At 41.0% G+C, this 24,765-nt stretch overlaps 1 protein-coding gene across 1 annotated transcript in view; it reads left to right on the forward strand.

The window, feature by feature from the left end:
* Positions 1-24,765, forward strand: part of LOC122816562 (E3 ubiquitin-protein ligase RNF216-like) — a gene marked incomplete in the record, with an annotated part of 2,262,287 nt that overhangs the window by 1,994,683 nt on the left and 242,839 nt on the right. Inside the window, 1 exon segment of the mRNA XM_044089426.1 lies at positions 22,837-23,059. Within this exon segment, the coding sequence (XP_043945361.1) occupies positions 22,837-23,059 (223 nt within the window).

The raw sequence follows: 24,765 nt of genomic DNA on the forward strand, positions 1-24,765 counted from the left end.
CTCAACTTACTTTTCAGTGTGGAGTTACCTCATGTTTATATTTGATATTTCAGAGAAAATCGGCTGTAAATAGAAGTAACCACAGTGATACTGCTCAGTTAATGTGATACTGCACTATCATGGTTAACTGGCTTTTTTTTTTTTTTAATAAGTAGTTTATTGATTTACATGCCACTGTGTTTGTGTATGAGGCAGCTTCACAGAGTGGTCCCCCTCTGAAACGAGCACTACCCTGCATGGTTGCAATCCTTTTTTCTAACAAAGCAAATCCTCTGTAATTGACTCTGAACTGCCTTGTAAAGTAACAGTTGACAGTTTTCAATGCTGCTAAAGGGGAAAAAAATAATACATCAGTGTGGAGTAAGAGTCTGCCTGTGGGGCTGGCTACAACACACTTGCTAAGGGCTTGATGGCACTTTTATGTGCAAAGCAATACCGATTGAACTGCTACCAATCGCTAGTCTTCCATACTGTACTGCAGGCATGTTCACTTTGTTTGCAGGCTCTTCACCGTACCATCTGTTTCCTTAAGTACAACTGCTGTTTATTTTCTCCACGTCTTTTGGTTTTCTAATACCATGACGGGACATGGAGCCCATTCCTAACTCAAAGTACAGTTTCATTCAAGAAATTAGTACTGTTTTAATCTTTGCAATCGTAATCTTTGCAGTCAGCCAGAAGTGCTTTTTTGCAATCCCTGCAATCTGCCCAGTATGGATTCCTCCTGCAATTTTTTCAGAGTTACATACATTAGTAACATATCGTTGCTCCTGCTGCTATTTGAACTATCTGGGTGTCTTTCTTCTGCATTGCTCATTTCTACCTGCAAGTCTTGATGTCTTATGACTTTAGTGTCCTGTGTACAGAGAGCACATAGTCAATGGATTGTAGCAGTTTCAATGATGAATGCTAATTTTGTCTCCTTTTCATGGACCACTATATATGTTTTTTTCAGATTTATCTGTTGAACTGTTGGCAATGGTGGATCCCATGTGCTGTAGACCTGATCATTTTTTATGATCTTTGTGGCTCCAGTATTGTTCACCTACTTCCATATTATAATGTTTGCAGTATCCCCAGTGCAAGAGTCTTGCCACATTATTATGCCTTTCCCTATACAGTCCTGCTGTCATTAGCAGCAAGGTGTGCAACTGTTTCCAGTTCTGTTTTACACATGTTCAGTGGACCTTCTAATAATAAATAATTTACTAATACCCAAAAAAATATACTCTGGTTGGTGGTAGAGTTAAAAAAATGCATTTTACAGGAGACAGTTAGTATAAGGACGGTAGAGTTTACAACAGAAGTTAGCATTGGAAGGACAAAAATAAGGGCATATAAAATATTGAGCGTTAACTATACGAATTAGAGAAGGTTAAAAAATTGGGAAGAGGTAATGGAAAGGCGATGTACAAGGGAACAATGAGAGGATATCTTTACGGCTCCAAAGTAAGCAACAAAGTCCAAAAGTTTTGGATTCTTAGAAGTGTTTGCATAGGCAAATTTGTACCACAGGCAGACTTCAGAGAATTGCACCTCAAAAAAGAATATTCCTCCTGATCGATAGCCCGTTGTGTTACTAGAGCATACAAAACCCAATCAATTTCTTCTTGGGAGAACCCCCCTTTCCCCTTGGCAGTTTCTCCACTCCCTGCCATTGCTGTCTCCTAAAGGGAAATAGGTCTGTGTTTGCTTAATTACCCGAACTAGAGAAGCGAATGCACCATAAAAGCATGAGCTTGACAATCCGAGCTTTACTTATTTAACATCCAGTGCTCCTGCTAGGTGTCATCTTCATGATGAGCTGGAGCTGCCTGCCCCCCCCCCTCCTAGGATGGGTGAGCCAACAGTGACCATCCACGCTCATTCTCCCTAGCCAGCTCCCACATGTATCCAAGTCACTGTTATTTTAACCTGGGTCACCCGAGGCATAGTCAGGACTTCAGCTCTCTATGCCGTAAGCTATTTCATAAAAAAAAGTTCTTAGTTTGTAAGCAACTGGTTCAAGGATGGTGCAGTGGTGCAGCGGTAGTGTTGTCTCACAGCAAGAAGTTCTCTGGTTGGATTCTTGGCAGGGCTATATTTTGTGTGGAGTCTGTAGTGGGGGTTTCCTGTGGGTGCTCTGTTTTCTCAACATTTTACTGAAGGGGGTTGCTTGAGTGAGTGTTTCATTCTGGTGCATGTGTATACCCACATGTATTACTGAAGATGTTGCTTGGGGATATATTTCATTGGTGCATCAGGGAAGTACTTCTGCATACATGGTCATATTGCTGAAGTGAGTGATGGCCAAAATAGTTTGTGTCATTTTGGTGTTTGTACATACACAATACAGACAACCTATAGAACTACTGGGGAAAATAATTCATTAGTTTGTCACGGAAAAGCTTTTGCATATTTGGAAACTCCATTTGGCCATCTGAATGTATATTCTGATTTAGTCTTTCTTTCTACTGAATAATGTCTGGGTGGTATGAGAGGCTTAGTTAAATATATTTTATTGCTGATTGTTGGCATTGCTCAACCAGATATTTTGGACAATAGTTCTGCCTTTTTCACTTGTGTCTTATTGTAACCAGAGGGATGGTTAGGTGAGAACATGAATTACTACTTTTTTACCAATTCTTACACGGATTAACAAGATAAGTTAGACATTTCTGCTTGTAATTCTCTTTCTGATTAGACTCAGTAGTTGCCTGAATGAGGTAAAGGTTATTATTTGCAGACTACTACCAGCATGGAGCTACTATATATTTTGGACAATATTCCTGGCTTTGTCAGTCATGTGTGGAATTTAGGTAGGAGGAAAGGCTCAGTAATATGTAAGTGTTATACTCTTTTTACTGAATTACTCAGGTCTTCTCCTAACAGATGATAATGAGTCTGTTACATAATAGCTGCACAAGGTAATATAATGAATGCCTACTCAACAGTTTATGGGCAGCAATTATCACCTGTATCTGAGCATGCATAACTTTGCAGTAATGCAATGCAGGTCATTATCACATTAACGATAAGTGCAGTTACAATGTAACACTGAGTCATTAACACTTTTCAGGTAAAACTCTCAGCAGCTGTCACTGTTATTCACATAAGTAGAAGTACATTTCATGAAAACCTTTCTCACTATTTAGGACACAGTAAAATAATTTTAGTTGTACCTCTGCTACACAGCATATCAACATGCTGAGTAATACCTCATTTGAAGACAGTGTTCGTCCTTACAGCGTGTTAAAAGAATTGTGCCTGTGGGCTGTACACATGTGCTGTACACATGTACAGATATCAGTTTGTTTAGGACTTAGATTATGAGAGTTATGACATTTTTTCATATTTTGGTAAATAACTTTGCTAGGGAATTTGTCAGTGTGCCTAGTGATAACCTCATTTTGAAGATAGTGTTAGTCCTTACAACATGATAAAATAACTGTCTGTAAGCTGTGCACATGTACAGATATTACAGGTTTTTAGGACTACGATTATAAAAATTATGATTTTTTTTTTCATATTTTGGTAAATAACGTTTTGCAAGGGAGCATGTCAATGTCAATGTGGTAGGTAATACCTCATTTTGAAGACAGTATTAATAGTTACAAATTGGTAAAAGAACTGTGTCTGTATGCTGTACACATGTACAGATATCAAGCAGTGTCCCCCCAAAAAAAAACTCACTTTGAAGACAGTATTACTACTTACATGGTAAAAGATATGTGTCTGTATGCTGTACACATGCACATATATCACATGTTTTTAGGACTAAGGTTATGAAAATTATGATTTTTTTCATATTTTGCTAAATAACTTTGCAAGGTTGCATGATCATGTGCTAAGTAATACCTCATTTTGAAGACAGTGTTAGTCTTCACAACATGATAGAAGAACTGTGTCTGTAAGCTATACAAATGTACAGATATTGCAGGTTTTTAGGATTAAGGTTATGAAAATTATGATTTTTTTTCATATTTTGGTAAATAACTTGGCAAGGGAGAATGACAATGTGCTAAGTAATACTTCATTTTGAAGACAGTATTAATAGTTACAAATGGTAAAAGAAGTGTGTCTGTATGCCGTACACATGTACAGATATCAGTTTGTTTAGTCTTGTAGGATTGTGGAAGTTATACATTTGCAATATTTCTCATTATTATGCCCATATCTTTGCAAGGGAGCATGGTGACGACACAAATGATGCATCATTTTGAAGCTGACATTGACCCACACAACTTACACACTGATTTGTAGTCTCTGTCTGTTACAGGTGATGAGATGTTATGCTTTGTTTATTTATCGATTGAGAAATATATTAATCATATTTCTGTGAATATATCCATGAAGGAGCATTGCACAATAATGCTTAAGGTATCACTTTACAGCTGATATTTATACAAACTAATTACAAATTGTATGGGTCTACATGGTACATTCACCAAGATATTGTGATTTTTTTTCCAAAAAGGTAAACAATATGCGCAATATCAGCATTCCTTGGCAAATATTTAGTAATGACATAGATATGCATTATCAACATTTACACTGTTGGAAAGGTCAGGGTCTGCTGAACAACTTTCACATTTTCATTTTTAGTCTAGCTCTTATGGTTAAAGAGTTATGAATATTTGTTTTCTGTATGGTGTTACAAATGGATTTTCTCAAAATGAGCTCAGGCTGCACTGTTGTTCCTATGGTGGAAGTAAGCAGGCAGCATTTTCTGAGCTGCTCCGGAGTGAATGAGTTAATGTATATTGAAACTCCACCTCCTTTGGCTTTACTGCCCACAGTTTGCGGTCTGAATGTATGTATGAGTAACCAGGTAAGGTGGGGTCCTCTCTGCAGCTTTGAACCAGGTTTCTATGACTGCACAGATGTCAGGATTTTCCAAGGTTAGGAATGCTTGCAATGAGTGCAATTTTATGTTTAGACTCCTAGCGTTTAGCAGCATGACCTTTAATTTGTGTTTTGTTGAAATGTTTATGTTGATAGTTTTAACCTCATCACTTTTCCTAAAATGGGCACTGTAGGGGAGGCAAGAGCCTTTGTCAGAAGCCTGAAGCCCAGGTGAGACAGACGCAGGCCATCTCTGGCAAAGCATCGCGGTCTGTTGATCATATCTTGCCAGGCTGTCAGGTATTGGATCCCCTTGGAATGACACCAGAAACCAAGTGTTAAAGTCATTCATTTTATGTTTGTATTGAGACATAATTGTGGGTAACGGCAGAATGTTTTTTAAAGCTTAGGGCATACCTGCCTGGGACACATAATCAGCAAGCTCAGTCATGTCTCTCTTCATATAGTCAGAGAGGCACATCTCAAGTCATTCATGCCAGGATGGACTATGACAGAGTCATATTGTTGAGAGACTTGAGTGCATATGTGATATGGCAGATTCTGGCACCTGACAGACAACAACTAACCGTGACTTTCTCCTTATCCAGCCTAGTGAAAGGCACATCTGTGTGTCTCACAATGGAGTCTCCTATGATTAATATGTTGGGTTTATGGTGAAGCCTTAGTGGCTTTGAGGCTCAGGTGTGTGGACTATGCATGATATGTGGTGTGGAGGGCTGTGGGGATCACATGTGTTTTTGACTCAGATGTCTCCTTTGTTTGGGTATGTTTATGGAGGACCTCCACATATGTAGGTGTGTGTTGTGTAGGTGTGGGTGGTGTTTGAGGTGTAGTGATTGTGTGGACAATATTTTCAGTGCTAGGCATATACTGTCTTGAAGGGGAGAGAGCTTGGACTCTAGGTATATACTGTCTTGAAGTGGAGAGAGCTTGCTCTAGGTTCCTAATGTAATTGCATCTCTCACAAATTGTGTTCCTAGGTGGTAGTACAAGGTTGTTGTCTGTATACATGAGGCAGTTGCTACACTGTCTCAGGATGCCCATATCAACCTGATTGGCAGGAGAAACTGTAAGAAATTGTCCATCCATATTTGTCAATCTGAGGGAGAAAGGCCAGGGAGAGCTAAGGGGTGGGCCTAAAGCCCAAGTGCTTAAACCAAAACTAAGAGCTTAGAGTAACACTTAAGAATAACACTTAATTTAGACAGGTTGTAAACAAGCAGTAATAAATGCAACAGAAAAGATGCAATTGAACACTTTAGAGAACAGGCAGCAAGTAGCAGGAAAAATAAAGCAAGATGAATTTTAGATTTTGTATTCCTCCTGAGCTGTAGTTGTTTAGTGTCTAATGAAAATATGTAGGCACAGATGGAGAAACATGCATCTTCCTTAAATGCTCACCACAAATCTCTCCTCTGTTTTTCACTACTTGACATGAGTAATAAAAACAAACTTTGTATGTAGTGTATTGTTGAATTTGTTTCCCAGCATTGTTTCAGGGCTCTTGCCTCCCTTCTGTGCATAACAATGCTGTGAAGTATGTGGAAGGTGCCCTTTAGCTTTGTAAGCTGACCAATCACAGGGGGTAGGACTTGTATAGCTTAGGCTACTTCAGCTGTGATTTATTAGAGCATCTGTTAACTTACAGAACTGTTATGTCCCAGTTACCTTGGACAAATTCACCCTAGTCAGTTGGAATACCAGCACAGGTTTCCACTGCAAAAAATACACTGGCCTGGTGGGACTAACCTGGTCAGTAAAGAATAAATAAAGTTTATTTGTTCATTATAGGGCTCACTGTTGCGGTAGTCTTAAATCATGAGAATTAACTGCCATATGTCAGCACAAACAGAGAGACTCCGAGATGGACATCCCCAGTGGGCTGGCCTTCTGCTTACACCACAGATGACAAGCCATTATTAGAAAGGAGAAATGGCATGAGCCATCTTTAGTTTCTTTTGCTGAAACCAGGCTTTCTGTAATCTGTATCACTTATGAAAATGCTTGCATTTAGCTCCCAAACATTTGGGAACTTTGTGTTTATAGCTTTACATCATATGGTGTTTTGCCAGTGTTTTGCTAAGTTTTTATTAAAAAATCTTGCTCTCAGGTTCTTCTGAGAACCATGATACCCCAGTAAAAGTTACCAACGGTTGCAACTGATAGGTAGGTCCTTGCAAAGATGTCCCGTGCAGTGTCTTTCCAGCTGTGAGTTGTACAATATACTCTTATTTCTGAATGAAATCTTTGAGAAGCAGGGTCATTTTACTAGAGGCTTACCTGGAGCACCAAAAAGTCCTAGTCCTGGGTAAAGGGATGCTCTCTCCATTTGTATGGCCCTTTCTCCGAGTGAGCCTTAAAAGGAAATTTAGGAGAAAAAGGAAAATGGAGAAATTCACAAGATAATTACCTGGGAATTGGACAGGATATGGCGACAGTAGGGAATCCATTTTATTTGCACAAGCTTGAGAACTCTTGATTCCATGGAGGTGCTGGCTTATAAGCCCCTGGCCTCAAAACTAAGAGCATAACCATCTGTCAGTACTCCTTTGGAGAATGGCAGCAGGGGTAGTATCCTCTCATACAGGCAGTTCTTAACTGTGAAATCCCTCTGGCACCATTGGACAACTGTCTTTAGCAACCAGCAGCTGATACATTGTCCGATCAGACCATAAGTACAGTAGCAGAGTAGAGTATTACTACCTTGTTTGTGGAGGAAACATCGGGCCTGTTGGCCACTGTTAATGTGTCCTGTAGATCAACCTGCACCCTAACTTTCTGAACCCTTCTCTTGGCATAAGGAATAACTGGCCTACTGCCTTAAGCCCTGAACTTTGATAAATTTGCAGAGGAGTGTGTTAGTTTGTTGCAAAATGCCATTTCCCACTTCCCCAGCAACCTAGCTGAGTACTTCTGGCCTTCAGGTTTTAGTCAATAAAGAGTGAATTTCCTTATCTTAACTAGTGTCAGACCCTGACTTTCTTAAGGATGAAGTCATTAAGTTTACAAGTACTTTGCAAGTTTATTCTCCACTGGAATAAACCTGTCGTCATGCTGCTGTCCCCAAGAACATCTCCTTTAGAGAAATGTTCAGCATGATGAGTGAGCAATTGATGTGGTGGGTGGTCCAAGGAGCTTCCAACTCCCTAGGATGTACATAGCTTTGTTTAAGACTCAAAATGAGGAACATTCCTCATAACAAGGTGATTTGAGAGGTATGAGTAACAATAATGGGTTTTCTACCCATTATTTTTAGCTTTGTCCTTTTTCTTCTTGAGCAAAGAACTTGAGAGCTGCAAAATGAAGAACATTCCTGATAACAAGGTCTCTTGAGAGGTATGAGTAACAATAATGGGTTTTTTTACCCATTATTTTTAGCTTTGTCCGTGTTTATTGAGCAAATAAATTGAGAGCTGTGGCAGAGATGATATGCAGCAGCAGCTCCTAGATGTTACGCAGCTGCCATAAGGTTCTGAGAGCTATGCAAAAATACTGGTGCAGTCCAGTTTTCTCAATTATCGCCCAGATTACCAACATTAACACTTCAAAAAAAAAAAACTTTTTCAGAGTGGAGGAAAAGCTAAGTACTTGTAGTAAAAGCCCACTAGCAGATGTAGTGTTCATTGCTAGGCATGAAAAGGCACCAACAGCATATTGTCAAATGACAGGGTGAGTAGAATGTTACAAGCAAGCAGGCCGGGTCACTTTTTGGAATCCTTATGTGCAATGTTATTACTGTTGCATAGACTATATTGCAAGAGCATTTAGATTTTAGCAACAGCTAGCAGAATATAAGTGTTTCATAAAGTGATTGTGATAATACATAAAGTAAGAGTAAACATCTACAAAAGTGCTCCAATTTTAGTCTTCAGGGACATTCATAATGTTTAAAAAAGTGTACTTCTCATTTTCCTGTTAACCTCTCAGCTGTTTTCATATCTCTCTTGATTTCATATTTATGATTTCGTAAATTTGTCTTATAGTGTAGAATTAAGCAGTAATTCATGACTGTGCGTGGGTATATCAGGATTTACCCATGGTGGGTGTGGTTTGCAAAGCAAGAGTGGGTTATTGCTGTTATATAATGCCATTATTTAAGAGGGAAATTGCTTACCTTTCTTAAATAATGTCTTTGTGTAACAGTGCTGTAGTGTTCCTCCATGTTCTTCGTTGTTTGCCGATGGTACTGCACATGTGTGTATGGGACTTGAATTCCCACACTTACACAGTACATCTGTGCAGGAGATGTAACAGAGGAAAGAGAATTTCTGTTGCTGTTTATTTGCCAACATAGTTTTAATGCAAGAAGCCTGGGACAAAGCCCAACATAATGGAGGGTCAAAGGGCCAAAAATAGGGACAGATTTTAAACTTTGCTCTTCTAAACTGAGAAAGTTGCTGAACTAAGTTTTATGTTGCTGTGTATTTTCAAAAGGATATGAAGCCTGAACCTGAAATGTCTGTCATTATTTAATAATTTCAATCTCCAGTGGCTTTCCAGAAAACTACAATTTTTAGGAGGAAGAGAGCAGCACTACAAGGGAAAAATCTGGATGTTTGAGAGGTATAATCGATTAGATTTTGCGAGGGACAGTGCAGAAATACAAGGAAAATCAGGTGCGTTTCTGGTTCTTTAGTTTTACTGGACATACCGGGTTTTTCTTGTATTTTGCTCTGTCCCTCAGCATGTACCAGTAGATACTGAAGGTATTTCAGTGGCCGGACTTTTTTCTATTGACATATGCTCGATTTACAACTGGCATGCTGATTGGGCTGTCCAGTCAATGTGCTTGTTTTTTAATAGTAATTGACATTGTATATAGGTTCAACGTGAGCATCCAGAATGATTCTTAATTGGCAAATGCAGAACTCTGACTAAACTGCATTTTCCCCAGTACCATATAGGAACAGTTTTTACATATGAAAGCATTTAAAGATGACTGGTTTTCTTGTGATCTGTATTGCACCTTGCAGATGATATGAAATATAACATGTCAAAGGTTGCAAGATATAACCACACAAAGTAAAATGCATTTAGAAATAATAAATTATAATTTAATTACATTAAAATTCTGGTGGAATTTGTTGAGACAGTATATTTTCATCAGCATCATCAGTTAAAAAGAGAAGTGGGGTTCCTTCTTTAAATGAAACTTTTCCATCATTACATTGTATGTTTGTCCTGCGTAACATTTTTATGTTGTACATTGCTGATTTGTGTTCAGAGGTGATCCTCACTGCATTGTTCCTCAAAGAGTTGCATATGGTTCAGAATGTACAATACTGTGCATTTTTTGACCAAAAAGAGTAAAGCTTGCCTACATTTTTGTTATAATTTTGCGGGTTGCCTGCCAGCGGGATGGACCAGGAGTAATGACTGCAACAGTGAATACACTCGAACATCTACATTTATGGTAGGTACACAACTGTACTTTCCTCTCATTCCCCTGCCTGCAACAGGAGTTTCTATGGTGGGCAAAAGCCTGTCACCAAAACATGGGATAGCCCTTCACTCTACCCCCTGCCAGCCAAACCTTAACAACAGACGCATCAGATTATGCCTGGGGGGCCAAATGGCAGGAAGATGCTTTCAGGGCATATGGGTACCAAATCAAATACATCTACATATCAGCCAGAAAGAGATGCTAGCTGTTCAGAATGCCCTAACAGCCTTCAAGGACTTACTTCATCCAGGACAACTACTGATAAAGACGGACAACACCACAGTCATGTGGTATATAAACAAATGCAGATTAGCCATGGCACTGTGTGGGACACAGCTTTGACCTAACAAATACATCTTCAAGCTCAATTACTGCCAGGAAAACAAAACACTCTGGCAGACGATTTAAGCAGAAACCTTATGGATCCGCATGAGTGGAAACTAAATCCACAAGTCTTTAGCATGATAACAGAGAAAAGGAGGGGCCCAGACATAGATCTATTTGCCTGTCCTCAAAATTGTCAACTGAAAAGATTCTGCACAAGGACTTACCACAGACAAGCATGGCAAGTGGACGCCCTATCCTTCAGTTGGAAAAACCTATCAGTTTACGCCTTTCCTCCTCTGCCTCTTCTACCCAAGGCCCTCCTAAAAGTCAGACAAGAGAAGCCAAAGATGATATTAATTGCCCCGGACTGGCCCCGCCAATACTGGTACCCAATCCTAAGGAACTTGTCTCAATACCCAGCCTCAAAACCACAACTACTGTCCCAGCAAAACAGTCAGATCCTGCACAATCAACTACAGACTCTGAACCTGGCAGCATGGCTAATCCGGTAATCATACAAACGACACCTCAGTAAAGCTGTGATGGATGTCATTTTGGAAGCCAGAAGGCCTAGTACTAAAAAATCTTATGCTGACAAATGGAAGAGATTCTGTGCTCTGAATCAAGCGCAAGGAACTGATACAGCAGAACTGCATATTCTGGAGATATTACAATACTTAACTGAGATGCTTGACAAAGGCCTATCTTTCTCATCAATCAAAATCCATGCCTCTGCCATTTCGGCTCATTACAATACAGAGCCACCAATCTTTTCTCATCCTTTACTGAAGCAGTATCTTAGAGGATCCAAAAATTTAAGGCCTCCTAGAAGATCACCAAGCGAAATCTTGACGCGTGGATGGGAAATAGCAAATTCACCCCTGGGATCTCTTCTGTGTCCCTGCTAGACAGAGGCACAGTAAACTAATCTTAAAAGGGTACCTTCTGTGACCTACTTTACAGAGAGACAGTAGGCTAATCTAATAAGGAGGCGGAAGCCAAATACACTCTGGCTAGGCTTATAAATGCCTTAGGGCAGATAGCCTAGTATCTACCTATGAACCTATGAAATACTGTGTGCAAACAGATCTGAAAGCTGCTGTGAAGAAGTTCTTCCTTGTTGCCACTAGATGTCATTGTTATCCGATGATGTACAGAATTGGAGCTGGGCCATAACAGGAAATTAACATGTGTGAGTCAAGACATGCATTTTACAGGCAGTATTACCACATTGCACATTGAGCCCATGTGTCTTGCAGTACTGTTAGGGTTGGATATCTTTTACACTAAACAAAAGTGAGACACACATATTAAGTGCAATGTTTAATTTGCTTTATTCATTGTGTGTGTGTGTGTGTGTGTGTGTGTGTGTGTGTGTGTGTGTGTGTGTGTGTGTGTGTGTGTGTGTGTGTGTGTGATCCTGGATTATCCTTAGGTGGTGTAAGAGGAATTGCAGAGTAGTTTGTAACAGTGGAAGAACTTAGAAATGAATGGATGACAGGATTTTTATGGGCAAGGCAGTTAGTGTAGGTTGTTTGGCTTTATATTGGTATTTACTGAGAGACATGAAGATCCTCTAGAACAATTTCCCAGTTCACTGAAAGTGCAAAATAATAGGATCATAGGAGGTTACTAGGCTATTGGCCCTGAGGCCCTTATAAGCCTAGTCAAGAGTTTAGCCCATGTTTAGACAAGTCAACACCCAATGCCCCTGTCCAGCAGGGATACGTGTGGAATCCCAGGGGTATATTTTCTGTTTGCCATCCAGTTATCCAGGTTGCGCTTAAAAGGGGTAAAGAGGTACTCTGCTTGAAGTGGCGAGGGAGTCTATTCCATAGATGGGGGAGTCTGTGGGACACAAATCTGTCCCGCCAACGAGTCCTGTTGATGCTACAGACTAGGTTGAGACCACGTGTGCAGGTTACTCGATTGGCGCTTGATTTGTGGATATGCAGCAGTCCCATCTAGGTGAGGTCCGCGATCGCCTGGTATGCTAGACAGATGTCACCTCTGAGGAGTCTGTCTGAAACTGAGTAGAGGGATAGGGCTTTTAGCCTATCTGTGTATGGTAGATGTTTGAGGCCCTGGATTCTCCTGGTGAGGAACCTCTGTGGTCTCTCAAGCTGCTGCATGTGCTTTGCAAGGTACATGCCAAAAGGGGCATTGTACTCAACAGTGGGCCTTATATGGGAAGAATACAGGGATGTTATGACCTCCTTGTCCCTGGACGAGATACTCTTACTTATAAGGTGGGCCATGTAGAAGGCTTTCCGTACAATGGAAGCAACATGGTGGTCAAAAGTCAGTTTGCTGTCAACCTGGGTGCCCATATCCCTCATGACTGATTGCGTGCTTAGGACATTGTTATTAATTTGATAATTTGTGGGGACAATTGAAGAAATGGCAGCCCCTGCAGGTACGGCAATTGCACGACTCCAAAAGTACAAATTGCACTAAAAAATACCAGGGAGCCAACAAACTGTAGCGTTCAATATTTAATAACTTAAATGGCTAAATAACCCAATAAACATAAAAAAGGAAAACATAACAGACCGGTTTCGGCTATACAAAGTCACAGCCTTCATCAGTGTGATAAAGAACAATGATACAATTTGCTTCCTTTTATAATCTAACCTGTGAATGAGTCTTCGGCTAATTGTGCAATCACAAATACTCATTAAGCCCTGGTGGGAATAAGCCTCCCAACTTTATAAGCCATTTCTTAGAAGAAGAAACTGCTAATGTCCATCCACCTAACAAGGAATCCAGAGTGTTGGACAAGATTGGGAGGCATGTTTATGCCTCTGCCATCTTTGTGCTGAGGTCATTGAACTACCCGGCAAATTTTACCTGGCTTCAGAAAGATCTAATCAAGAAATTGATGGTTTCTCTCAGAGTCTCTCAGAGTCCATGCTGCGGAGGAATTTAAGAAAATTTCTCCCATGCTGACCACTCTATCGTCCATCTCCAGCTCATCAATGAGGTTGATCTGCCATATGACAGAGGGTACCTCGCGAGCAGCTGGTTCAGGACTTTGGGGCATGCCTGGATGAGGCTGTGTGATTTTGTGGAGCCCTTTAAGGCATTATTCATGTATGCCTATTATGATGGCTCCTCTCTTTTTGGGCCTTCAGTTTGAGATACACTCACCCACAGCGAAAAGGACAGGAAGACCCTTTCTGCTGTTGGAATCAAATTTTCTACCCCCAGAGGTCCTTCTCGAGGAACAAATGTGGAGGCAAGAAAATGTGTTTTTTGCAAATCTCAAGGTCCTTTCCAGGACCCATGTGGGGAACCCTCCTATAGAGGCAGGGGCAGGTTGATGGTAGACACCACACTAGAGACAGAGGGGGTCTGCAGAACCAGGGCTTTATGGAATCCTTTTCCAATAAGACCTACCAGTGCTCCTGAAGTGCTGCCTGACTGTCAAGTCTCTTGACGCTGTCGGGGACCGACTAGCTTTGCACCCAGAAGCCTGGACCCAGTTGACTCAAAACCGTTGAGTGCTAAGTATAATATCTAGAGGCTGTTACATTTCCTTTTCTGTTCTCCCCCCCAAACTCCAAAAGCCAAGCCTTCTCGATGTGCCACCCAGTCAAAGGGAGCAGGCAGCATAGGAAGTTCAACAGCGGTTGCTAAAGCGTGGCATCCAAGAGGTACTAGCCAAACAAAAAGGATTTGGAACCTACTCCTGCTTCTTCTTGGTGCCGAAAAAGACAGGGGACCTAAGACCCATCCTGGATCTAAGCAAGTTGAAAGGATGTCTAAAGACGTGGAGGTTCCGAGTGGGTTACAGTTCAGTCCATTCTGCCCACTGTTGCATAAGGATGACTGGATGTGCCCGGTAGATCTCAAGGACACATGTTATCGCATCAAAATAGACAGGTGGTCCAGGAGATATCTGCACTTCCGACTGAAAGCCAGTCATTACCAGTTCAGAGCACTTCCCTTTGAGCTCAACACAGCCCCCTGGGTGTTCACCAAATGCATGGCAGTGGTAGCGGCTCATTTGAGGCTCAGAGAATTTCAGGTCTTTCCATACTTAGATGATTGTCTCCTGACTGCTCCCACAAGGCATCATCTAATCCAAGCCAGGGATTACTTAATCCAGTTCACCATAAACATTAGCAAATCCAACCTGACTCCAGTACAGAATCTAGAATTTATAGGTACACAGCTCAACACAAGGGTTTAGATAGCTTCTCTTCCTTTACACAGAGTAACCACTCTGAGAAATCAGGTGCAGGAATTGTTAGCCCAACATGCCCCCCCCCCACTCAATTAGTCTTACAAGCCCCAGGACCCATGTCAGCAGCTATTCTGTTAGTACCGCTAGCCAGATTCTTCATGCAAGTTCTCCAGTGGACATAAGCAACGCAGTGGTCTATCCTCTTTTAGCCGCTGTCCCTTCAAATCAGGTTGACTCCCATTTGCAAACATCACCTCAGCTGGTGGATACAGTCAGACAGTCTCATTCTAGGCAGACCATTATTGAACGACCCCGTTATAGCCACCATGACCACAGACGCTTCACAGTTCAGGTGGATGGGAACATTGCAGCGGGAAGATGGTCCAAGGCACGTGGTCCCCTACCAAGACCAGGCTACATATCAATGTCCTAGAGAAGAGGGCAGTCCTCCTAATGCTGCAAGCCTTTCAAGATGTTCTCCCTTTAGAGACTATTGCAGTACACACCAACAACATGTCTGTTGTCTGGTACATCAATAAAAAAAGGAGAAACCTGTTCTTACCCCTTGTGCAGGGAAGGCCATGAGGGTGTGGGAGTGGGCAATATCTTCTGACTGCCTTCTAGCTGCAGTGCATATCCCAGGGAAAACCAATGATTTATTGGGCAGACTTGCTTCTGGCTCTGCACGAGTCGTCTCACAGTCAGTCAGTGGCAGACTTGTTCTTCAACTGTTGAGGTCAATCTTGCTGTGACCTCTTTGTCTCTCCTTCAGTAACAGATGCAGCAAGTTCTTCGCTCTGATCCCTCCTCCAGGGGAGTTCACAAGGGATGCAGTAGTTCAAGTTTGGCCTCTGGGTCTTCCTGTATGCTTACCCTCCTCTACTACTCATCCTGAAGTTCCTTCAGAAGGCAAGCAGGTTGAAGAGCTCGGTCATCCTCATTGTCTCCTCCTGGCCTCATCAAGTGTGGTTCCCCTTCCTCTGGTCTCATCTGAAATATCCTCCTTGGATACTGGAGCCAAGTCAGGACCTCCTTTCTCAAACGTCAGAGATGCAGCATCCAAATCTTTGTGCCCTCAAACTGACTGCTTGGTTTCTCCACTTCCAACCCTAGTGAGACAGTCCAGGCTTAATTCTCTAGTCCACAAATTTTTTCTGACCTCACAAAAGGCTTCCACCAAAAAAGTCTACACCAGTAAGTGGAAGAAATTTGTTGTTTGAGTCACAAGCAGAAACATTGACCCTTTCTTGGCACCTGTTTTTGACGTTTTGTTGTTTCTTAGCACCCTGTTTGAGGAAGGGGCTAGCTTCTGGGCTGTCCAGCTTCAGTTAACTGCTATTTCCAATTTTCATGCTGCAAGTCAGTGCCATTCTCTGTTCATTTTTAGGCTATGCAAATCCTTCATGAAAGGTGTTTTCTTATTAAGGCCTCCAATCAAGGAACCATCCCCTACTTGGGACCTCACTCTTGTGTTGCAGGCTTTGACCCAGAGACACTTCAAACCAGCAGTAAGTTGTGACATGACGTTTTTGTCTTGGAAGGAAGATCCTTTTGGTAGCTATAACTTCCACTAAGAGGATTTCTGAGCTACAAGCTTTATCCTCCAAGCCTCTTTACATAGTTTTTCATAAAGACAGTGTCTTTACATACCAATCCTTCCTTTATGCCCAAAGTAGCTACTGAGAATATCAGTCAATCCAGCCAATTGCCAGTGTTCTTTCCAAATTTCTATAATAAAGGGGAGTATGTTTTCCATCTTCTAGATGTTCACAGACAACTCTGTTTTTACCTGCACAGGACCAAACAACAGAAGTCTGATCAGCTCTTTGTTGCTTTCTCATCCAACAGACTTGGACAAGCAGTATCTAAAATTATTTTGGCTAAGTGGATATCTAGTTACATTTCATACATGTATTCATCCAAAGGCTTGGAATTACCTAACCTCTCCAAGCACATTCCACTAGAGCTATGGCCACTTCTTTGGCTTTCTATTCTAGAACCTCCATTGATTATATTTGTGCAGCAGTGACATGGTCTAACAGTCACACCTTCATATTGCACTACAAGTTGGATATCCAGGATCCAGAGCCTCCTTTGATTCGATAGTGCTGCGGCATATCCTTCCAAGAGGGCTACCTGGGATCTACATATCTGAGGACTGTGACCCTATCGTAAGGAAGAATGAAGAAGACAACATCAGATTAAAGGTTATGTCTTACCATAACTTGGCATCTGTGTTGTCTTCCTTCATTCCTCCTCACTTTCCCGCGCAAACATCACCCTGCTTCCTTTGTTCTAGAGACACCTGGATTATGAAGGGACTCCTCTATGTCCTATGTCTGAGCCTCATCTGCCATTCCTTTGCTGTATGAGTGATGGATGTATGGAATCAGCAAACTCGATCTGAGGACTTGGGTGGATATAGTCCATTATGGGTAACAAGGAGGAGGTGGAGAGTCGGATCCAAGTCTGTAGAATTTGGTCGACCGGGATCCAAAGGTCAGATCAGAGACCCTGTTGTGAGGAGGAATGAAGAAAACAACACAGATGCCAAGTTATGGTAAAACACAACCTTTTATTATGATTGTGTGTGTGTATTTTTATATATGTAATATACACACACACACAAATGTATACGTGCACCCACTTGCACATAGTGTAAGGGCTGATGTTGCCCTCCATTACAGATTGGCTAAACTGTATTTTGGATGCTTTCTTCAAGGTGGAGGTCAGGTCTGTTTAATCATTCCTCTCAAGCTCTGATTGATGTCTTTCTAAAGTAAAAGCAAGTCCAACCCTCATCTCCTTGCATAGACAATGGTCTCTCTGTGTACTCTCTTATTCATGTTCCAAGAGGAAGTGGGAACTGTATTACCATAGGCATCCACTGATTGCCTCTTCTGTGTAATCCACTGTGGTGTTCTCTTGGCTGACTTCCTTGCATCAGCCTTAAGTTTCTTTTTAGACTGGGTCCGGAAAGAACAGCTCTTTTGGTCTGTCCTGACATTTGTCTCGGGTAAGCAGAGTTGAGTACGAACCACTTTTGGTCTCCTGCATTATCTCCTGGTTCTCCACTTCTGTCTTTAACTTTGGGATTTTGTGCAGTGCTAAAAGTTTTCCAGATAAGGAGGAAGGACAGGGGTCAGTTTTCATCCCCCTTTTATTATTCTGTGCTAGAATTGGATGGCTTTTTCATCTGTTTCTTTCCTGTAGCATCCCCTCCTCTTCTGAGAGGGTATATTGGGTTCTGTTCCTCCCTTTCTTTACAAGGCCCTTGATGGTGGTTACTTCTAAGAGTGCTTGTTCCAGCTTAATAGCTGGCATATTCTGGGTGGTTTCTGTCTAGTTTTGTATGGCTTCCTGACAGTCATGGAAGATGGTGCCCTTTAAGTTTCTCTGTATGTCCACAGCTTTCCCTTACGTTGGTCATTGAGTCTTCTTCCTGAAGAGAGATGGTCCTCCTTTGTGTGCCTTTCGGCGTGGGGCTTGACTGGCAGCTAATGGGTTTGCCTGTGGATTTCCATGAGAAGGTTTCCTTCTAGACCCCCGTTCTTTGTCTTAGTCCCATGTGATGTTTTCATTTTTTTCACAGGCACTCTCTTCTGGTTACTGCACAGTTACTGTATGTTTAGGAGTGACTGTATGTACTTTAGCCACCAATTGTCCTACCCTTGAAGGGGAGGAAAATGTCCTTATGGGCCCCAAAATGCATGTACCTAGTATATCAAAGTCCAAACCTGACTATATCATCTGTTCATAAATGCAGCCATATTCTTAATGGTGCAGTAATATACTTGTGGATGTTGGTTTTGGTTGCACATCTGAAGTCTATTATTTTATCATTAGAGCACTCATATTAATTCTATTTCTGCCTCTTCAGTAGGTGACAAGTACAGTTGCTCATTTTCTGTACTTTACGGCTTGAGATGTTATTAAATCTTTTTCTTACTGATTGCAAAGTTCAGGGACAAAGATTAAACTACTACTTAGAGCCTCTTTTTGTTTAGTGCACTCAGACTAGATGGCCTTTAGCAGTACAAGTAACCTTCCCCGGTCTTGGTCAGAGAGGTCTTCCTCTATTTGAGCAACATCTGACTGTAGTTTAGGGATTGGTCCAAGATTTCTTGTGTGTCCCACTAACCTACCAGTTGTATGGTGGGAGTGCCTGGTGTTGCTCAAATGACTACCACTTGGTCTTCCAAATAGAAACAATGTTGAGCATTAGATTACTGTTGCAGTAGCCTATTCTGTATGGGTCCTACTCTTCTGCTGTCTGCTAGCTTTTCAAAACTAGAAGGGTGTCCTCCATTTGTTCTAAAAGGAGCTTGAGAGGTACTCTATATAAAGAACAGTTAGAATGGGAAAAGTTCAGAACTTTCTTGCCTCTGAATTAGCTCTCTATGCCTTCTTTCTGCCAATTTACTATGCTTTACTGTATATAAAAAAAAAAAAAAAAAACGTATCAAACTGCCATAGTCTGTTCCTTAATTTAAAACAGAGTATTGGAATTTGTACAGTGTTTTCTGGACTACCGGACAATTGGTTTGATTTCCAGATAGATTGGGGGGGGGGGGGGTACTGATAGGTGGCCATGCTACTCTGAAGAGTTCCTTTGACAGGCCATGTGAAACTATTGGTTGTCTGTCAGCCCTTCAAGGCTGGCAGATAAGTACCATGTTGGGGAAAACCTGCCACTAAACTCACCCCACCCAAGGAGAGCATTTTTTTTTCTGTGAAAATATATTGCATTTTGCTAGGAAACTGATTTGAGATGTCAAACTGTTGCTTCCTAATCAAGGGATTCCTGATATTTTTTTTACTTTTTCCCTGCAGGTTGTATAGGTTTTATGTATAGGGGCAGGACTTTGTGCTTGTGCAGACTGTCAGTGTTTTTTTCTTATGTGAACTTGACCGTCTTAAAACTTTACTGACTCATTCAGACTCAGCTTCCTGTCTTCAGTGCTCCATCCTCTGTGGAAGTTATGGAGCTGTTACTTGCCTCCATGTTTTTTCTTTTCCTTTTCCTGAAAAAGAAGAAAGCAGTCCCGAGAGTCTTTGGATGAACAGGTGGCTCCAGTTGTGCCTCAGCTGATGATGGGTGACTCTACTGCTTTCCACTTTAGATTCTTCAGCCCAGTCATCTTTTTTCCCCCAGGTCCTTGTGTGTAATACCTAACACTATTATGGACCAGGAAATTAGAGCCATCTTTTGTGGCTGTATGGATGCCCTCCATGGCAATCTTGGGGGAAGGGGCAAGTGTTTTATCCAGTAGCTGGAATAAGAAGTATAGGTCCCTGAAGAGTGTGCCTGTCCTTGGGTCCTTTAACTGAGAATCTCCCAGGAAAAAGAAAGAAAAGGAAAAAAAGTGAGGCTTCTCTTTTTCCTAGATAGGAAGATTTACTGGGATTTGCGAGGGAGTCAATTTCTACTTTTTCTGCTCCCATTTCCTCTGCTGTGAAGAAGAGGGTTTCTTTACTTTCTAACTCTGAATTTCATTCAGAAGAGCAAGGTTTGGAGCATGAATGTTGTACTTTTGGATTTTCTTCTCCATCTGAACATTGTGATTCTGAGGACAGTGTTGCTTTAGATTTCCCTCCAGACTTTCTTTTTCAGAAATTTTACTTAAAATGAGAGAGGTTTTACAGTGGGATCAAAATGAAATCCATTATGATTTGTTACCGTTGGAAATTTACCAATCAGTAACTGCCCCTCCTATTTTATCTGCTTTAGAGAATGGGCTTTCAGTTTGAAGTTTACCTGACAGTGATGCACCTAGGAGGTCTGATAAGTTACTCAAGTTTTCTCAGGCTCTCAAATACTAAAGCAGACTCTGCAGTGATTTCCGTATCCAAAACTACTACTGCTAGAGAAACTGCTAATGCTAGCCCCATTCCTTCTGTCAAGGATGGGAAAGCCTTTGACAAATTTGGAAAGATGCTGTATTTTGGTGCTGCTGTAACTTTCAGAATTTTACACTGCCAAGCTCATATGTTAGTTTTTATTTCTGTCTTTTGAGAACATGCAGAAGTTAACCGTTAACATTCACTCTTATGAGGTAAACATCTTTGAATATCTCTTTAGTGTCTGCTTCTTGTGCAATTAAATATTCCTTAAAGTGTTTGCATGATACTGCAGGTGCTACTACTAGGTTGTTCAAGAGAAAATTTGCTTGCTTGTGGTCTCAGAATCTTCTTGAAGATGTTAAAGCTGAAATTTTAAATTCTACCCTGGAGAAGGATGCTAATTTTGCCCTTCTGCAGTCAAGGTGCTTCAGAGGCATGATGAGCAGGAAAAGTTGGTACAAGGGGTAATCCAGGTCTTCCATCCTTCATTTTGCAAGGCAAATACAACATTTCCTTCCACTGTGGCTCCCTTTTTCAAAAACAATTTAAGAAGCAAAGTGTCTCCAAAAAGGTTTTTAAAAAGCAATAGCAAAGATGATCAAAAAAGAAAGGAAATGCCTCTAAAAAAAAGCCCCCCCCCCAGTAGTCTTACCCTCTCCGAGTTATTTCCCCATGTGTCACCACATTGTTGCAGACAGTTGGGGTCTGAAAATTATTCGGCAAGGATACACTTGGCAGTGAGATTTCCACCCTCCTATCCAGGGGATCCTTCCTTGCCCAGTAACCCATATTTTCTTGTTTCCTTTTTTCTGGAATAAATTTTATCTCAGCGAGTTATTGGACCAGTTATGGCAGACCAGAAGGGTAAAGTATTTTATTCAGGGAGTTTTTTTTTCTGTTGCCAAATAACGAAGGGACTTTGAGGCCTGTGCAAGACCTCTCCATTTTCAGTCTTTTTGTAAAGGTTCCAAATATCAAAATGTCTCTTTTCAGACCCTGCTACCTCTGGTTCTTTTAATGCTAGCTTTACTATGAAAGCTGTACTTCCAACATCTCCTTCCCAGTGGCAAACACTTCAGACATTTCTTTTAAGATTTTCTGTATTTGACTCACTTTATTAGTTTTCTCTCTTACCCTTTGTACCATGTATGGCTCCAGTGGTATGGACAAACTGTCTGCCTCCAATAATTGCTTACTGCAGTCTCCAAAATATTCTGTTTGGAATTTTACATAGCAGGTCTACATCTAAAGTTCTCTTGTCATAACCAAATTATGTAGTTGCAACTTGGATGCCAAGAAATTCATCTCCAGAGTGAAGGTCAGTAGTTGAATCTTGGCATCTGTGTTACAAAGATATAAGGGTTAGGATCAGAGAAACCAAATCATAAACTTTATAGTTTCATGGAGCTTCATATATTATGTATACTACCAGTTTTAGGGGAAAATTGTAGGCATGCAAGTGTTTCACCAGCTTTCAAAGCCTTTGAAAGCCAATAAAATGCTTCGTGCTGACAGACAGCAGACAGACAGGAAGTGTCACTTTGTAGAATGATCAGCTTTAAAAGCTGTTAGTCACTTCATTCTGCCACACTTTTTTATTATATGTAACAAAATGAAGTTCTAACAGTTTTTAAAAGCTGTATTTCCTTCTGCTGCTGTTTAACAGCCCATACTGTCCTCTGTTAATCCCTAGAACAAGACCAAGTGTAAACAACACTTAGGGGGTGCTTAAGCTTGGCTTTTTGTCTTTTTTTGGGAGGTGGGTAATCACAAGAGCTCCATGTTGTGCTCTCTGTGTATGTGGTGCTCAAATGGAGTGAAGACTTGGCACAGTCTCCGGCCCTGCTTATGATGATATGGCATTTGCTGTCAGGATTGGAGAACATCTTCTTTCAGAGCACAGGTGTAAGAGGGGAAACAAGCTAAGTATAACAGAATAAATCCCAGCAGTTACCCACTACAGAAGTCCCCTCCCCCAAGCAGCTGATATGACTGGGTACATATTTGTTGTATACAATTACATATTTATTTTTGTTTTCCAATGACTAGGTTATGACATTACCTACTGAACCAGAGTACTTTGGCAAGTGTCATTGTTTAGAAGGATTTTAGTAATTCAGAATTATGTTTCTTCATAGCTGTTTGTTTTATAATTTTTATTTTTTTGTTGCCTCATTTTCTGTTACAGTGAAGAGCGAATGACTGCTGCACGAGTCCGAAAATGTCATAAATGTGCAACAAGCCTCATCAAATGTGGAGGCTGCAACAGGCTGTCTTGTCGCTGTGGTGCTCAGTTATGTTATGTCTGTCGAGCTCCTATTAATGGGTATGACCACTTTTGCCAACACCCTCGTTCACCTGGTGCCCCCTGCCGAGACTGTACAAAATGCTCTCTTTGGACAGATGCATCGGTAGGTTGCATATTACCGTTTTTCTTTGTTTTCATAATTCAAATCCATGAAAATGATCTCTTATGTCTGTTTTGTTGGGCTTGTAAGAGACCAAAGAAATACATAGAGCTCAGCTGAGATTTAATAGATTAATGTGCTGGTCTACTATTTCTCAATTTTTAAAGAAACAAATGATAACCCTGCTTGTCCGAGTGGGAATCTTGATTGATCTAGGAAGAATTAAAAGTGAAAATCTTAGAACGTTCCTTTTTGGTAGTGTTACAGAATGCCATTTGGGACTTTTGAGCTCTTATGAAGCCTTAGGAATGTGTTCAAAACTGACCGGTGTGATTACACCCTTTTGCTATGCGTATTCCATTTGATTGATACCCTGGACAATATTGGAGTCAGTAAGAATGTGAAGAAAGTGGCTTAAGCACACCAGACGCACATAAGCATCACAAAAGGTTCTAGAAGAGGTTATGAAATCAGTGAAGAAATGTGTAGCAGTACAGAAAAGGAAATGAGTGCTTTTTTCCCTCCATAAAAACTGTTTGTGGAGCACCAGAGATCCTGCCAGGGAAGAATTTGTGTCCAGTGCCTACTTGCCTTCCTCCCGAGGGAGGGAGAGTAGATTGACTTTCGTCAGGGACTGGTAAGTCCAGACACTGAAGCAAGTACTTTGAAAGCATATTATGGTGGTGTTTCAGGGTGGCATGGGAGAGACGACCCACATATACACTCAAAATGGCTGGATTGCATGCTATGCATAGTTTCCAGGAAAAGCAGCAGGATTAAACAATTGAAATTCAAAAAAAAAAAAGAAACACACTTTTCATTACTCAAATTTTTTGTAGAATTATCTTTGTTTCTGTGTATCAGATTAGAAAAAATAGTATGAAGACACCATACTCTGTCAACTACATTAACTACATTATAAGCTGGCACTTCTAAAGCCTAAGTAAGGAAGCTTTTGAGTTTTGAAGTAGAAAGTGTCAGTGTTAATTATTTCAGGCAGTATATTGGAGTGCTTTTTTTCAGTATTTCACTTATCAGTACTTTAAGCATTGCAAAGAGTGCAGCTGTGTGTAGAAGGTATGCTTATTTGTAATTTTTGTTAATTCAGAAACAAGCAATATGTTTCACAAAGTATACTGTCATTTCTTCTAACATAATTACCTACACTATTTCTGTATTTCTAGGCGATAAGATTTTTTGTAGGTCTTTACTGCTGAGATGTTCTTTCGATGTTGGCACCTTCCACATGACCAAACCGAAACTCAATTGTTGGTTTAACATTTCAAAATATATGAGGTAGTTAGATGAGTCTGTGCAAGGTGCAGGTTTGTGGACCTGAAGGAGATTTTGATTTTAGTGGGCAGTTGACAAGTTTAAAGATGAGCTTGTGGGCAATGGTGAGTTGTAGGTAACTGAGGTAGTTTGGTAGTTCAAGCCATCATTAGTTTGGTTTTATTTGCATTTAGTGCCAGATGGTGAGACTGCATCAAGGCTGAGCAGATGATTGTTGAGTCATCTGCATATTGGATGATAGATGAGTCTAGGATGGATTGGTGAAAGTTGTTAATGAATAGGTTGAAGAGAAGAGGGCCAAGAACAGAACCTTGTGGGACACCTGTGGATGTGGGAAGGAAGGGGGAGGTTGAAGTTTTCCATTGGACAGCTTGTTGGTGGTTGGACAAGTAGCTGGAAAACCAGGCGATGGTGGT

Source organism: Protopterus annectens, chromosome 12.part0 (assembly GCF_019279795.1).
Source record: "Protopterus annectens isolate FY-2018-M chromosome 12.part0, PAN1.0, whole genome shotgun sequence".
Taxonomy (NCBI): domain Eukaryota; kingdom Metazoa; phylum Chordata; order Ceratodontiformes; family Protopteridae; genus Protopterus; species Protopterus annectens.